Source organism: Arachis hypogaea, chromosome 20 (genome assembly GCF_003086295.3).
Source record: "Arachis hypogaea cultivar Tifrunner chromosome 20, arahy.Tifrunner.gnm2.J5K5, whole genome shotgun sequence".
NCBI lineage: Eukaryota > Viridiplantae > Streptophyta > Magnoliopsida > Fabales > Fabaceae > Arachis > Arachis hypogaea.
Genome location: NC_092055.1, coordinates 140,905,202 through 140,922,952, shown reverse-complemented (window position 1 = coordinate 140,922,952; position 17,751 = coordinate 140,905,202). Strand labels below are relative to the sequence as shown.

Here is a 17,751-nt window from a genome sequence, read left to right as displayed (position 1 = left end):
CTATCATCAGATAACAGAACGAGACATGCTCCCGAAAGCCAAACAGCTGAAAGAGTGCGCGGAGGGAAACAAAAGTCTATATTGCGACTATCACCAGGGTTACGGACACAAAGCCCAAGACTGTTTTGACCTCAAGGACGCTCTCGAACAAGCCATCCAATACGGAAAAATTTCCGAGTTCGCCAACATCATCTGAGAGTCCCGGAGGACCAGAAGGGAAATATCACCCAAACAAGAAGGAAGAAACCCCAAGGTGGTATGGTCGGCGCAACATGAGAACCCAGATACTAACCCGACCATCGTAGTAAATAACATCACCGGGAAGGACACGTCAGGGAAGTCCAAAACCGCAATAAAAAAGGACATCCGTGTCTTGGTCGTCAAGGACAAAAAGAGGACACCCCTGCCATAAAGATGATAACATTCTCTTCTGATGACTGCCAAAACGGCACACTGGAGGAGGATGCCCCCTTCGTCATCTCAACTAGAGTCAAAACCAGACTGGTAAAATGCATCTTGGTAGTCACAAGAGCTGACTCAAACATCCTGTTTAGGGGAGTCTTCAACAAGTTAGGGTTTTCGAGATGAAAATTTACAAAGCCTTCGCAACAGAATAATCAGACACGGAGACAATTTTCTCAAGTCAGACGTATCCATAGTTCTGCCCATCACCATTGGAACCGGTAGTCAAAGAAAACTGTGCTCTTCGATTTCGTAGTCTTGAAAGACTCCACGACCTATCATATCATTCTCGACATGAAAACTATCAATGACCTCTCTGCCTCTATATTCACCAAATTCTTGGTCATGAAGTATCAAGCAGACGACGGGACCATTGAAACTATCCATGGGGATAAACAAATAGCAGTAGAATGCAACAAGGCTAGCCTAGCACTCTGAAAATGGTCTCGCAATGCGGCAGGAATCTTCCTCACTAGCTTAGGCATGCTGCAAGATGACTTGCCGAGACCAAAAGCGGAAGGAGACTTGAAGAAGTTAAAGATCGGGGATTATGGGGAGGAGATCACTTACATCAACTGGAACTTGCCTTTCAATCTGAAAGGACCACTAATCAAGATGCTAAAGGAGAACAGAGACTTGATCACTTTTACGCCTGCCGATATGCCAGGAATAGACCCAGAGATAATGTCTGATCAACTAACCGTGGATCCCAAAGCCAAACTAATGACCCAAAGAAGAAGAAAAATGTCCCCAGACCGAGCAAAGGAAGTGAGAGAACAAGTCAAGGGCCTACTGGAAGGGGGATTCATCCGGAAATTGCCCTACGCTACTTGGCTAGCGAACGTCGTGTTAGTCAAAAAAGTAAACGGTAAGTGGTGAATATGCGTCGATTACACGGACCTAAATAAGGCCCGCCCAAAAGATGTCTTCACCCTGCCCAAAAGACGCCTTCTCTGTGCCCAACATCGATGGAACATTGCATCGGAACACTAATATCTTAGCTTCATGGATGCGTATTCTAGGTACAACCAAATACCCATGCATGAATCAGACGAAGAAAAGACCGCGTTCGTTACACTGGAAGGAACGTACTGCTATACCATCATGTCGTTTGGCCTAAAGAATGCGGGCGCAACATATCAAAGACTTATGACAAAAGTTTTCAAAGGTCTTTCAGGAACGAAGCTCGAATTCTACATAGATGATATGTTGGCCAAGAAGAAAACTGGTGATGAGCTCATCAATGACCTCAAGTTGATACTCGAAACCCTAAGAAAGTATTAGATGCCGCTCAACCCAGGCTGAAAAATTTCTGGGCTTCATGTTCACGCAACGTGGGGTGGAAGCCAACCCAGAAAAATGTCGAGTCATTTTCGAGATGAACAATCCATCAAACCTCAAAGACATTCAAAAATTGACTGGACAACTAGCTACCTTTTTCCGGTTCCTCAGAGCTTCAGCACAGAAAGCTCTCCCGTTCTTCAAACTTATGAAAAAAGGCATCCACTTTCAATGGGGACCCGAATTCAAAGAAACTTTCTAGCACTTTAAAAGGGTGTCAACGGAACCCCCCATCCTTTCCAATCCCAAAATGGGGGAAACGTTGTACTTCTATCTCGCCATAACGAAAGAGGCACTAGTGGCAGCGTTGGTCCGTAAAGACAAGCAAAAAATCCAAAAACCAATATCCTTCATAAGCAAGGTGTTTTAAAATGCTAAAACTCGATACTCGCATATCGAAAAACTAGCCTACATTCTGCTTACGGCTTTTCGATGCCTTCGTCAGTATTTTCAAAGCCACCCCATTCGAACAAACCAAGCCGTCAGACAAGTCCTTCAAAAGCTGGACCTGGCGGGACGAATGCTCGCCTGGTCGGTGGAGCTATCCCAGTACGGAGTAAAATTTGAGTCCAGAAATGCGATCAAGGCTCAAGTCATGGCGGGTTTCATCGCCGAGATGACCCCGAGGGGCGAAACGCCCGAGCCATGGAGGCTGCACATCGACGGATTGTTGAACATAGGCTCTAGAGGAGCGGGAGTAATATTGGAAAATGAGAACAGAATCTACATTGAACAGCCAATTCGATACGAACTTCATATCTCCAATAACCAAGCCAAATATGAGGCGCTCCTGGCAAGCTTAACACTAGCAAAAGAAATCAGCGTAAAGGCTCTGGAGGTCTACAACAACTCTCAGGTTGTCAGCTCCAGGTAAAAGGAGATTACCAAGCACGGTATCCCTTTTTACAAAAATACCTATCCAGGGTAAAAGAACTGACCACCGAATTCGATGTAGTAATGGTTCAGCACATTCCCAGAGAGAAAAACGCAAGGACAGATCTGCTCTCCAAACTAGCAAGTACCAAGCCACACTACAGAAATCGATCCTTAATCCAAAAATTCGTACAGATGCCTTCCGTCTTGTCATCAAGCCCGACCTGCATGCTTTTTTCCGACCAATCGACATGGACAACCCCCTCGTCCGGTACCTGGAAAAGGGTGAACTACCCAAGGACCCGACGGAAGTGAGGTGCATAAAGCAAGAAGGGACCAAATACACTATCATGGTGGGACAACTATACAAGAGGGGACTCTCCCAACCCCTTCTCATAAAGAAAGTTGACAGCTTTGGCGTTGAACTCTATTTTCTTCCTGTCTTCCTCATTCCAATCGGCTTTGCCTTTGAGTGTAACCACACCATCAGCTCATGTAATGGTTGGAAATTGTGGACTTTCCAGGGTTATCTTCCAAAGTCTGTAGTCTACAGATTGAAAAAATATCTTCATTCTTTCTTTCCAGTAACTGTAGTTCTTTCCATTGAAGAATGGGGGTCTGTTGCTTGACTGCCCTTCTGTCAGAGTATATGCCACCAGATTTGAGCCACTGTTAGCCGCCATCAGGATCTTTTCTCCAAGCTGCAAAGCTTGATCTCTTTGAGACCAAGCTCTGATATCAATTGATGGTAATTAGTGGCTAAGAGAAGGGGGGTTGAATCTTAGCCCCTTTTTGCTGTGTGTAACTTTCTGCCTTTTAAGATAGCTTCAGAAGATATTTCTGCTTTTTGTCTCATAACAAGTCAAGAGAAATTTTCTTTTTGTCTCGTAACTGGTTAGGAGATATTTTCTAATTTTGTCTCCTACGCAATAGAATCAGAAATAGAGTAGAAGAGAAAGAGAGAATCACACCCAGAAGTATCCTGGTTCAGCTGCTAAGTGCAATGCTTCCTATATCCAGTCTCCATCACAACAGTGATGGAATTTCACTATAATCAACTGATTACATAAACCAAATCTTCCCTAGGAACTACCCATTTCTATCCGGGACAAGTCCAGAATCTATCCCCAAAACTGAACTTGACTTGGTCACCAACCAAGCTTTCAACCGCAAAGTACTAACCCAACTTGCAAGGGAATCCCCACAGGATTATGAAACACAACACAGCTGTAGAAAGGAACTCTTATACATCTATAGATTTTTCTTTAATTTTGCATTCTCTACCTTTTTTATCTCACTGGCTTTTTCTTACAAACCTCACTCTGTTTGCCTTTTTCACCACGAGACCCAGACAGAAAAAACTGAAGAAAAGAATACAAAATAAAACCCATTAAAGGAGAAGAACTCTATAAGCTTTGGATAGCTATGAGAACTCTGTGCTTACTCTCCTTGTCTCAACCCTTGGTCGTTCATCCTTATTATAGAAGGGGAAGCTTCCAAGGTTGAAACCGGTTCAACCAAGCCACCATCTTCTTCTCCAACACACATAACCGATTGAGGAGAGAGGGAAAACCGAAAGCAAATCAACATGCATGTACCCCTCTCTCATCCCTTCTCATCAAGTTTCTTCAATTTGAGCCTTCCATCTTGACTTTGGCCCCAAGAATGAATTCTGACCCTTGATGAACCTCTGATCCTTGACAGCTCCTTCCTTTCCATATTTGCTTCTTCCTCTACGTAGCTATAATAGCTACCTTCTGTCTTGGATAAACAAAAATGGAACTGAGCTTTATCATAGAGATCTTCTTCTCTGACCGAGGCCGATTGCTTCTACTTTTGGCATGAAGATCTTGAAGCTTCTTCTTCACATCTTGCCTTTAGTGGCAAAAATCTTAGCCACTCCATGCTTCAAATCTTCTTATTGCAAAGGCCATCACCCTAGCCTTTCTTCATCCTATCCTTTTCTTCCATTAGGCCACTGATGACTTCCTCTGATAACTTCTATCTTCTTCTTTCCTATTGACATGACCGAAAGATAAGAGAGAGGAGAGAGAAGAGAGAAAGAAACTTTTAAAGGAAGCAATAAATGAAATTAAAGCAAATTAAATTCCCACTTTCATTTTTCTATGCATAAAGTAACGTGTAAAGCATTAAATATATAATTAAATCAAATTTAATTTTTATTTCCTGTTACCAATACATGGAGTCACGTGTTTGGCTTTTGGTTTCTTAAGTATGAGCTTAATTGAGTCACAATATGAAGTCCATTAACCATGGGAGTTTCAGTTACCAAGGAATATAATTAATTGAATTGGAATTTGGATTCCAGAAGGTAACCAAAGCATGCATTGATCCACTTCTTTCTTCTTCTAGTTTGGATCAATAATGATGTTGGACCAAGAGAAGAGTTTATTTGGAATTTTTATTAGTTTCTTGGGCCAACTTTGGATTTCTTTCTTTTTTAATATTCAGCAACTAATATTTGAATTAATTTTGTCCAAGGCTGAATTTTCTTCAATGATCCATTTGGGCTTGTGATTTGGGCCTATTTGGTTTTCTTTTATTTCAAAGCACACCCACTTATATTAATTTTGCACATGGCTTGATTAATAACAAGTTGGGCTCATATTATCTTTTGACCTAATATGAAATCTGCACACTAACAAATACATTAAACAACCTATTGGAAGAAAATAACAATTTAATAATTTAATAATGTTTGATCATCAAATTAGGTATTAGTTTTCCAAACTCAACAATCAGCAATATCTTTATTCTCGAGCAACAGACCTTTGTAGGTTATCCTCGTCAAGTAAGAAGCCCCTACCCTGAAGATCCAATAAGTGGAAATTCGACACTCCCCTTCCAAGGTCAACCAAAATGAGTGATGCCTGATGCAAATTTTTATAAACCATAAACTACCTGCAAGTGCACCGAGTCTTATCAAGTAATATCATGTTGAGTGAGTTATCTAGGGGTGGCAGGCGGGAAAGCCTATCCCGCCCCGCCAGAATCCCGCCCTTTGGCAGGCTGGCCTGCCCCGCCCCGCCTAGTGAGGCGGTCCCATAATCCTAGCCCGCCCTGCCTAACGGCGGGTTGGCGGGCCGGCGGGCTAAGCCCGCTAAATATCCTCTTTTTTTTACTTTTAACTATTAAATAATATATATAAAGGCATAAAAAACCCTTCTGCTTTTTACTTTTAACTATTATAATTTCTAAAAATATAAACAAATTATAATTTTTATATTCACAAATATTAAAGTCTTTGTAATTATAAATATCTAATAAACATAATTATAAACCAAGTTTTCATCCAAAACATAATTATAAATATTGTTCGCAAAACAAAATAAACATAATCCAAAATATAATTATAAATATTATTTCTAAAACAAAATAAACATAATCCAAAATACCAAATTTTCATCTTCATTCTCTTGTAAGTTGGGTTGGGGGAAGTTGGATTTTGGCAAAAAAAATTGTAAAAATACCCCTTGCCAAAAAAATACTAAGCCCGGCGGAGAAGTCAGGCTGGCCCCGCCAAAGCCCACGGTTTAAGCGGTGCGGGTTAGGCGAACTTTTGCTATTTAGTGGTCCCAATTTTCCAGCCCAATCCGCCTTTTTTGGTGGCTTACGCGGGTCGGTTTGGCGGGTTTAGGCCCGTTTGCCACCCCTAGAGTTATCGTTCCCATGAGTAAGACAAAGCAATAATGATTAATTAATTGTTCTAATTTGACAAATTAAATAAACAGAGGAATGAATGAGGAATTCAAAACTTGTAACAAAGAGCAATAAAACTAGCAATCAGTGAGTGAAGGAAGACAATAATGGTGAGAATGTTAAAGTTTCAGAGATGTTCACCCTCTAGGAAAACAATCTTTATGTTCATTTATTTAAGGCATGCAATGATCAATCACGACAAATCACAATTAATCAAATTCTAATTCTTTGGTAATTCAATTTCTCTTTAACCTAATTAATCGCTAATTCCTTAGTCAATTATTTGAAAAAAGAGATAAAGTACAATTCTAATTTAATTTCAAATAAGATTCAAGAATAGTCCTTAGATTGAATTATATGTTACCTATCCAAGCTAGTCCTAAACAATTGAAACTTACAGGAAAAAATGATTTTCAAAAGTTTTATAATCCGAATTTTATGTCGCTTATTTAAACTAGAGCAATTGAAAATCAATACGTGCCACACACTCTTTGAAACACTATTCCTAGTTAAATAAAAAAGTAATGAGAAAATATTTTCAAGCTAATTCCAATATTACTTTTTCCAAAACAATATTTAGAATTCAAAACGGAGTTAAAATATTTTTCAACAATTCTAAATCTTTAGGGATGAAGAACGAAAAATTAATCATGAAATAGATCAAAGCATAAGCCTCAAATAAAGTAAAATACTTAGATTAACAATCCATAAAAAGATGAACAAAACTCATAACCTTAACAAAGGAGATTAGTTGCTCATAATGAAAAAAATACTAAGCTGTAAAGTGTGGTGTAATGTGGTGTCCTTGTCTGTTCATGCACAAGGATTTATTAAAACTTAAAAGCTAAACCTAGAATTCAAACTCAAACTAAATAAAAACAAAATCAAATCTAATCAAATCAAATATTTTCTAATAACTCTTAATTAATTAATGATCTTTCTTGTAATTGAAATTCAAAACTTGATGTGCCTTGTTGAAATAATGGGCTTAAAACTAAATCTTGGGCAACCAATTAAGTGCTGAAGAATTGAAGGATTTGGAAGAATTAGGAAGTGATTTATCAAGAAATCACAAGCCCTGGGAGTAGCCCACTTTGGTGTGTGAGGCGCATGAGATGGAGGCGTGAAGCGCAGCCCAAAATACAAGGAGTTGGAGGCCTCTGTGAACTATACGTGAGGCGCACACAACCATGCGTGAAGTGCATGAGGAGAAGGCAAGGCTGGGAGCTTTTTGTTGAGTATGTGTGAAGCACACAAGTCCATGCGTGAGGCACATGGCATGGAAGGTAGCTCTTGGGTGTCTCTGGATGCATGCGTGAAGTGCCTAGGCTGAGGCGTGAAGTGCATGGGGAGAAGGCAAGGAGAAACAGCTCTTGGGAGGTGAGGCTGTTGAGGCGTGAAGTGCATGCATGGCAATTGCACTTGAGATAGGGATGCTTTCAACACAGGAGGAAGCTGTCTTAGACGCATATCCACTATAGACTATTATATATTGTTGGAAAGCTCTCGAAGTTAGCTTTCTAAAGCCACTAGAATTGTCTCATTTGGACCCCTGTAACTCAAATTATACTCATTAGAGTGTGAAGAGTTTAGGGACTCATGCGTGAAGCACATAGGTTGCTGCGTGAGGCGCAGGGAATTTCGAGCTTGAGATGGGGTTGCGTTCAATGCAGGATTTGGGTGTGTTAGAAGCATTTCCACTATGGATAATTATATATCGTTAAAAATCTTTAGAAGTTGGCTTTTTAATTTTGCTTAAACTACTTCATTTGGACTTCTTTAACTCAAGTTATGCATGCTGAGAGGTCAGGATTACAAATTCTTTTTGAACTTCCCTTGGCTTGTTTTCAATTCCCGGTTCCTGGGAGGTTGCTTTCTTTTGCATGCCATTTTTCTTAGTTCTCCCAGGAGCTTCTTGGGTTATCTCTCCCTTCTTTGATCTTAATGTTCCTCTTGCTTGCTTCTTTTCATCCTTATTTTTGCTCATTTTTAACTTTTTTCTACACATACCAAAGCTTAAGATGACTTCAAGAAATATTGATTAGAGCAGAAAAAATCTCAATTATAACAAGAAAATTACTAACTTTATTCAAGAAAATAATAAAAAAACAACTAAAGATGCTCATGCATCAATGCCCTAGGGCAGGACGAATCTTAAAATACTCCGCCTTGAACCCATTAAACGAATCCTCGAATAAATCGAATATCCGACGATTCGGTTGGGCCTGAAAAGAAATATAACCCTTCTGATGCCTTCCTTCCTTATGAGGAATGGTGCAGAGGAAGAAATATAAAAAAATCTCGACCCAAATAGGGATCTCTAGGAAAGTACAATCCAAATCAAAAGTCCGAATAGTATCCCAGCTATTCGGATGTAGCCGACTTGGAGCTGCGAAAACCTAGTTCAAAAGGGCTATAATGAACTCAAAAAGAGGCAACCGAATCCCTACCTTTGTGAACAACGATTTGTGCACCCACCTCCAATCAAGGACAGTAAGAGAATCTAAATTAAGGTAGCATACTCTCTTATTCATATCGTCGAGTAGGAGCTTCTACTGCTGCTCCGCCTCCATAAACGGCTCCCTCTTCCCGGAGCCTCCGAAGATCATCTTCGCCCAATTCGGAGGGTGTACCCAACACGTCAGAAGTTATCTAATGATAACAGTCCGGTACACCCCTGGCCGGGAAGATGGGTCCCGGGTTCTCCTAAACCACCTTCCGTGGCACCATACCTATATTTAAAGGGGCACCACCATCAGCTCACTACCCAGAATTTCAGAAAAGTATACATCCTAAGAACAAATCCCAAAAATAAAATCCTTTCTAGTTTTAAAGCTACGAAAGTGCACCCCATTCTTTCCATACCACCATAAAAAATTTCCAAAAGAACAAGAATAAAACAACAAATGTGAAACATAAACAAGAAGAAGAGGCACCAACCTGTGTCAAAGTTTGAAAGGGGAGAAGAGCAATGAAAAGCACGATCGCAGGGGAATGTGGAACCACAAATTCTCGACAACAATAATGAACAAACAAAGGTTTAAAGCAGACGCTCTCACAAACGAAAAAGAAATAGAAAGAGAAAAGAACAGTTATAAAGAAGGGTAGAAAACAAAGGGGAGTGCTAGGGGAACAATGAAAATTTTGAACAACATGAACAACCACCAATCAAATGAAAATAAACTACACCTTAATTTAATGCTACTAATTAAATTTACTTTTTTAATCCTATTAATTCACATTGTTTACACATTGTTCAAAAATTTTGTTGGTTACCTATACTTTTCCGAAAAAAAAATCCCCAACACCATTCAAATAGTAATATGGAGGGACAAGGGGAAAAAAAGGAAAAACAAAGAAAACCCTTCTCTCTCCCATCACGTACCATTATGACACCTCGAGAAACGCAACGGATAGTTGTAAAAAAGGAAAAACAAAGAAAAATTTTATAGAATTTGTTGGGGTGCGACAAATTTATTCTATAAAAAAAAATTATATTTGTGGAATTAAAATTTAAAAATGGTTTCTGAAAAAATATAAATTTTTTTTATTTTTGAAAAAAATCCTTTTCTTTCTAAACTCTTGTAATTTGTTAAAATGAGTTTATTCTAATTAATTAATTTAGTTTTTCTAACTTATTAAGTAAAGAAATATTTAAAATTAACTATGATGACTCAATCTATTTCTTTTAATAATTATAAAGCATATTATAAAGAATCATTATCCCTTTATTTATGAGAGAGTTAAATAGAAATTATTTTTATTTTTATATTTTTTTATAATGTGTAATAACTTATTTTTATATTCTATATCATTAAATAATTATATATGTATCTAATTATTTAACGTATTAGCAAAAATAATATTAGATAATTTTATAAAATTTTTATATTATTTGTGTATTAAAATTAAAATTCTCGTATATATATATATATATATATATATATATATATATATATATATATTTCTTTTAGTATATGCATTGTAAAGATAATTTGGTTTGGCTGCATGTCCTTAAAATCATTTGTGTATGCTGACGTGGCACTGTCAGCTCTTCATGTGATGTGAGAATAGAGTGAGCACAATCTCACTGTCAAGAGTACTCTTCTTCACTAGTTCAATGATCACAAATAAAATGAAAGAAAGTGAAAAGAAAGAAAGGCGGCAAAAGCAAAAGACACAAATAAAATGAAAGGTCACACAAACAAAGTTGAAGTGTGACAATAAAGCTAACTAGCTATTAGCTAAGTCTTACCGCTCCTTGAAAGCGAAAGTGTACATCACAGTACTGTCTCCCAAAACCATCTTTAACAAATATTAATTAATCAACAATATTATCATCTTAAAATTATGACAAAATAAAGTTTCTTATTTGATTCACAATTATTTTGAATGCTAAAACACTGTAGATAACAAATATTAGCATTATGTTTCGATATGGTTTGTTTGGAAACTAGCAAAAAATACACAATACATCACATGTAAAATATGTTACATAGAAAGTATATTCATAGAAAATATTTTATTTTATTTTATTAAATTAATAGCATACCAATTTTCGTATTAAAGCATGCAGCCTAAGAAATACTTAACGAATTTCGTAGCTATGGTTTTACAAAATCTGTGGAATCCACATGATGAAATGTGGATATGTTGAGGAATTATATATAGTGAAGAATAAAGGGTTAGCTTCTGTTGAAGAATCTCTCTTTTGCTTTTTCCTCGTTGAAAGCCATGACTTTCCTTTAGGCTTAGCTTCCAGAAGAAAAAGAGATGATGAAAACATTTATACATCATTTAGAGAAATGTTTAAAGGCCGTTAAAATTTATTGTTTTTAACTATTAGTTAGCCATTAATATTTAAAAGTATGGAATAAAGTATGTTGTTAGATTATTACACTAAAAAAATTGAATGATGTCTAAATGATAAAAAAATAATAAATTCTAATGGCCATAACATTTGTGGTTCATTTATTGTTTGACAGTGATGAAATGTCGGTTTCTGAGTAAGTGTCCAGTGTGAGTTTGTGACCCCCCGTTCATTTTCATTCAACCCGTGTCACCAAATTTGTCTTGGCCTATGCTTCACTAAGATTTTTGGTGATGTGAAATTATTGTAAGGTGCAAAATGCTACTTCTCAAGGCATTTACACTTGTTTGTTTTCTTTCCATTTGTTTTCACTTCATTGTTTGAATTTTGTTTATTCATCACTCACTTTGATTGATAGGATAAAACTTTTCTCCAAGTGGTTCAACTTTTCTTTTTCTTTTTCTCTTTCTTGTATACTTGAGCAGCCACATTCTGTTCTTGGTACTCTGCAAATGGCAAAAACACTTCATCCTTCAATGCTTCTCATTCTGGTAACAATTACACTCTCAATTCTCGATTCCGAGCAACAACGAATTCAATCAACGCAATCTAAGGCGCTTCTAACAATCCAACGGCTATTAAACTTCCCTGCTGTTTTAAGCAGCTGGAATAGCAGCACAGACTTCTGCAGCTCAGATTCAAAAACTTCTCTAACTGTTGTGTGCTATGAAGGCACCATAACTCAGCTTAATATCGTAGGCGAAGCGAAAGCTTCGCCTCTTCCGAAAACTTTCTCAGTTGATTCCTTTGTCAAAGCACTGGTAAAGTTTCCTACATTGAAAGTACTCACACTGGTTTCTCTTGGCATTTGGGGTCCCTTGCCTGCTAAGATAGCTCGTTTGTCGTCGCTCGAGATACTTAATCTGAGTTCAAATTTTCTCTGTGGCGCCATCCCTCCCGAGCTTGCTTCGCTTTCACATCTACAAACACTAATTCTTGATGACAACATGTTTGCCAGCCGTCTTCCGGACTGGCTGGATTCCTTCCCGGCCTTAACCGTGCTGAGTTTAAAGACTAATTCATTCAACGGTTCTCTTCCTGATTCGCTCGGTCAGTTAGAGAATCTGCGCGTTCTTTCGCTTTCTCATAACAGGTTTTATGGAGCAGTACCTGATTTAAGCCGGTTGGTGAATCTAGAAGTGCTGGAATTGGATGAGAATGCTTTTGGACCTGACTTTCCGAAGCTTGGAAACAAGTTGGTTACTTTAGTGCTAAGAAACAACAAGTTTAGATCTAATATCCCTGATGAATTAAGCTCATACTATCAGCTCGAACGATTCGATATCTCTTCGAATTCTTTCGTTGGGCCCTTCCAGCTGCAACTGTTATCACTTCCATCTATTACTTATCTAAACATTTCTGGAAACAGATTAACAGGAATGCTTTATGATAATGTTTCTTGCAACTCTCAACTCCAAGCAGTGGATTTATCCTCAAATCTTTTGGCTGGAAGCTTACCAAAATGTTTGGAGTCGAATTCGAATGGAAGGAGTGTCCGGTATGCTGGGAATTGTCTCGAGGAGACGGATCGAGATCAACACGAATCGTCGTTTTGCCACACTGAAGCCATAGCAGTTGGAATATTGTTACCTGAAAGGAAGAGGCACAGAAGAGTGTCTAAGGCAGTTCTTTCAAGTGTGATAGTTGGTGGAATTTTTGGAGTTGTAGCTGTTTTTTCATTGATTTTGTTTATTGTTAGAAGAGGAAATTCCAAAAGCAGAGTGAAGAAGAATCCTCCAACGAAATTGATATCAGAAAATGCAGCTTCTGGATACACCACTAAGCTACAATCTGATGCAAGTAACTTTCTTTCTTTCTCCCCTTGAAAATGCTCAAATGATATAAACTAAGACTTGATGATAACCATTTTGCATTGTAATCAAAGGGTATGTATCTCAAACAATGAAGTTCGGATCTGTTGGTCTGCCACCTTATCGAGCTTACTCACTGGAAGAGATTGAGGTAGCTACAAACAATTTTGACTCAGCTCGTTTCATGGGTGAAGGTTCTCAAGGACAGGTATATATACCAATTCTATTTCACTCCATCTTGTTTTCTTAGTTGTATGAAAGCTTCTGTTTCATGAATATTCTGACACATTGCTTAAGTGTCAATCAATCCAAATTGGTTGATGCACGTGTACTTTGATTCAAAGAAAAATTGAAATCGTAATGCATTCTGTCAGATGTACAGAGGTCAACTTAGGGATGGTTCACTTGTTGCCATAAGATGTGTGAAAATGAGAAAATGCTTCAGCACTCAAGACTTTATGCACTACATAGAGCTGATATCAAAGTATAGGCATCTCCACTTAGTCAGTGCCCTTGGACACTGCTTTGAATGCTATTTAGATGATTCAAGTGTCAGCAGAATATTCCTTGTCTTTGAATATGTACCCAATGGCACACTCAAGAGCTGGATCTCAGGTAATTCCCAAACAGCAATGATTAAGGAAGCATTTGTCTTCGGAGTCTAGAACTGAGATTGAAGACTAAAATTCGGTATTGTGTTTTGGTGGTCAGAAAATGGAACTAAAATTTCAGTTTTAAAACTCAAAATTTCAGTCATTTTAGTACCTCCAGAAAGTGGAGACGCGGAATGAAATTTTTGAGGATAGAGACGGAAACTTTAATGATATTTCTTCTTAAAAATATCATCATATAACTTTTCAAATTCTAAATCTATCACACAATCTCCATATTTATCTTAAATTAAACATAATACTGAGACATAACTTAATCCAGTATATTTTATACAAAACACAATACATAGACTTAATTTAATCTCTGTCCCTTAGTCTCCGTCTTTCAATCTCAATCTTTCAGTATCCGTCTCCCTTCCAAACGCAGCCTAAGAGTTCTAATTTATCCTCTTGAACTTCGTTGGCACTTGTGAAGTTGAGGAGTCACATCTTTTTATATTTGCATGTTATTTGGCAGATGGACATTATAGAAAATCACTGAGCTGGACACAACGGATAGCAGCTTCAATTGGAGTAGCAAAGGGAATTGAATTTTTGCATACAGGACTTGTCCCTGCTGTATTCTCAAACAATATAAAGATAACTGATGTTTTATTGGATCAGAATTTTGTTGCAAAAATCAGCAGTTACAACCTACCTTTGTTATCTAATATTGTAAAGGTACCAATAAAATTTCTTTCTCTCACAAGTTTGATAGATCTGTTTTGTTATACGAAGTTGTTGAAATATCATTTTTGTTTCTTTTTATGATAAAGAAGTTACATTGTTTTCTTAGTAAATTTGGTGTATTCATGCCTGATGCAGAGTGGAAGTGGAAATCTTTCCATTGGATTCAGAAGTCCAAGCTTTAAACAAAGGTGATTTACTAGAAAATTTATCTGATAACAAATGTAACTATAAAGGGTATGGCAACTCATTAAGAATTGACAAGTGATGTTATTTTGCAGTTTAAGACATGAAGATAAGTCAGATATTTATGACTTTGGAGTAATTCTACTGGAACTCATTCTTGGAAGGACAATAAAACCAAGGAATGTAGACACCTTAAAGGACCTGGTAATAAATGGATACTGTGATTTATTATTCAGTATTTTCAGCATTTTTATTTTCTTTCTTTATATATTTTTAAAAAATAATTAAGTTTCACAGAAATTAACCAAGAATATCAATTATTTCTTTAAATTATGAGAGTTCCTATAATCTATTTTCTTTGAATTAATATACTGAAAGAGTAAAGTATTGTTTTTGTCGCCAATGAGTAATACGTCAAATGGCATAGTCTCCCCATACTCAATTAAGAGGTTGCGGGTTCGAGTCTCTTATCTTCGGTTAAAAAAAAAAAGTATTGTTTTTGTCGTATCTTCAATATCTTGCGACTGAAATCGAACGCATTAACATATTTAGAGTATCAATAATGCTAGAGATAGTCAAATTGTATAGATAATAGTAGTTTTGTTGAATATAACGGTTCACTATTTTTGCAATACAATATTTGTGAGTCTGATGCTTCCATTGATGATGGGATTGTGAGGTAGTTGCAAGCAAGCATAACATCAAACGATGAAGCTCGAATGAGCATCATAGATCCGGCGATTCGCAAGGCGTGCTTGGATCAATCACTGAAGACAATGATGGAAGTGTGTGTGAGGTGCCTGGCTAAAGATCCATCAGAGAGACCCTCAATCGAGGATGTTCTATGGAACTTGCAGTTTGCTGCTCAAGTCCAAGATGCATGGAGAGTTGACTCTCAAAGTCAAAGCAGTGATGGCTCTCCCATATCACCTTTGGCGTCGCGACCAATGAACTTCCATTAGCAGGTGGCTGCTTAGTTTAGGATTTAGAATTTAAGGTTTAAGGTTGTATGCACCGAAGTTTTTCAATTTATTTTTCTTCTTTGATATATCTTTAAGTTTAAGCCTTGAATATTAATGGTTAGAGATTGTGAGTTTTCTCATTTTTAAAGCATGAGAACTGTGCAACTTCATCATGAATTCATGATGTAAGAAAGTACGAGTTACAGGTTAGTTTAATACAAAATCGTTAATTAAAATGATTGATAATTATAGAAATTAGATACGAAAGATTGTCATCTTAATCTATTTCTATTATTAAGTAATAAACACTAATGAATATGAATTTGTTAAGTTTACATCTAAACATTTATAGTACATGATAAATGTATGTAATATTTAGATATTGTGTTCTATAGTACCTCATTTTTTAACTATTTGATAAAAAAAAATAAAAAAAATGGGATCTACTTTTATTTTTCTCATTTTTTAGATAAATTAGACCGTAATAATTTAGATATCATGATTTTTTTCTATTTAGATTTGAGATGGCATTATATTTTCTACATGAGTAATTATGTTTTTAGATACCATAAAATTTTTCTATTTAGATATTTGAGATGGCATTATGTTTTCTACATGAGTAATTATGTTTTGTTATTATTTATATGAGAAAATACTCAATTTGTTCATAAACTTACATTGGAGCCTCAATTTAGTCTTTAAAGTTTTAATTGATTTAATTTAATTTCTAAACTTTTCAAATTTTAATCACATTAGTCCCTGCCGTGGTTTCCATCCATAGTCAATTGAAAAGTTTAGAAACTAAATTAAGACAATTAAAACATTAAAGACTAAATTGAGACTCGAATATAACTTTAGGGACCAAAATGAGTATTTTTTCTATTTATATACTTGTGCCATACATTTCAAATAGCCAAACTTTGAGTATAGCTAATTATATATGTATAAAGATAGGTGAATAATTAAAAAAAAAATGAATTGTCTAGAATAAATAAAAAAGAATATGACGTACTATAAATGTAAGATTATTCTTTATTGCCAAACTATTCACACTCAAAAAAGAGTTTTCAATTTGTGTAACACTGACCAAATTAAAGAATAAAATCAAAACCAAATGGTCAAAATAAAATTAAAATCAAATGAAAATCTTGATGGCAAAAAATCTTTTTATTATTCAATAATTTTTTTTGTAAATAAAAATCATATAGATAATGTTCCTAAAACCTATTACTTTTATTAAAATTTATTGTAATACAGAAACATTTTTATTAAAAATAGCATATTATGGTAAATATCATATATTTTATTAGTGAATTATATAAAAAGATTGTTTATAAAATATACCAAATATTATACAAAAATAATTCAAATATATTTTAAATTATATTGTATATAAGAATTCTGCGTTTACAATGTTTATTCTTTAATTTAAACATATTTTCAACATTAAAAATAAAATAAAAACAAATAAATTCATCGATCTTTCCAAATCATTATTCGATCAATGCTAAAAGTTTAATAATTGGCACAGAGTTGTCAAAAAATGAGTAGACGGGTTGGATTCAAGCAGATTCACCACCATCGGTAAAACAAAATTAAAAAAGATGGACTAGCCTGAATTTTAAACAAGTTAGGAAAATATCAGCTCAATTCGATTTTTTTTCTTTTTTTTTTTTTAAATATTCCTACAGAATTTTAGCAATTTTTATTTAATTTTCGTACAAATAAAAAAATTATTGATTCATATATTTTCATAATAAACTATCTAAAATCTAAAAAATAGTTAACAAATATATAATTCATAATATATAAACTCATTAAGCTTCGTTAAAATGGATGAGAAGAGTAAAGTCTGAAAGCGGAGAGTTGAGAGCCTACTCGTGTGTTTGTTCGATCTGAATCTGTTTAACTAAAAAATTATTGTAGGCCAGCTAAATTGATCTGCTTCTAAACAAATGAAAAAAATACCATCTCAATTTGACTCGTTTAATTCTTTCTTTTCTTTTTAAAAAATCACTACATAATTTCAACAATTGTTTTTAATCAATTTTCATATAAATAAAAAAATTTGTCATATATTTAGGGATGATAATCCAACCCTTATTTGCCAATGAGTAATAACTCAAATGGCATAATCTCCACATACTCAATTAAGAGGTTGCGGGTTATCTTTGGTAAAAAAAAAAAAT

General features: G+C 35.8%; 1 protein-coding gene across 1 annotated transcript; it reads left to right on the top strand.

Moving 5' to 3' along the window:
- Window positions 1-11,349: 11,349 nt before the first annotated feature.
- LOC112784311 (probable inactive leucine-rich repeat receptor-like protein kinase At3g03770) lies at window positions 11,350-15,798 on the top strand. Its single transcript, XM_025827462.3, has 7 exons — window positions 11,350-13,066; window positions 13,152-13,285; window positions 13,452-13,692; window positions 14,206-14,408; window positions 14,553-14,605; window positions 14,696-14,804; window positions 15,284-15,798. Exons 1-7 carry the CDS (start codon window positions 11,719-11,721, stop codon window positions 15,560-15,562), a joined length of 2,367 nt encoding a protein of 788 aa, XP_025683247.1. The 5' UTR covers window positions 11,350-11,718; the 3' UTR covers window positions 15,563-15,798.
- Window positions 15,799-17,751: the final 1,953 nt, after the last annotated feature.

What these genes read in the sequence shown, in the direction of transcription:
- LOC112784311 (XM_025827462.3), top strand. Translation starts at nt 11,719, where the DNA reads ATGGCAAAAACACTTCATCCTTCAATGCTTCTCATTCTGGTAACAATT. An exon ending in GTGAAGGTTCTCAAGGACAG is followed by an intron (nt 13,286 to 13,451) that starts GTATATATACCA and finishes GCATTCTGTCAG; the next exon opens with ATGTACAGAGGTCAACTTAG. An exon ending in TAGACACCTTAAAGGACCTG is followed by an intron (nt 14,805 to 15,283) that starts GTAATAAATGGA and finishes ATTGTGAGGTAG; the next exon opens with TTGCAAGCAAGCATAACATC.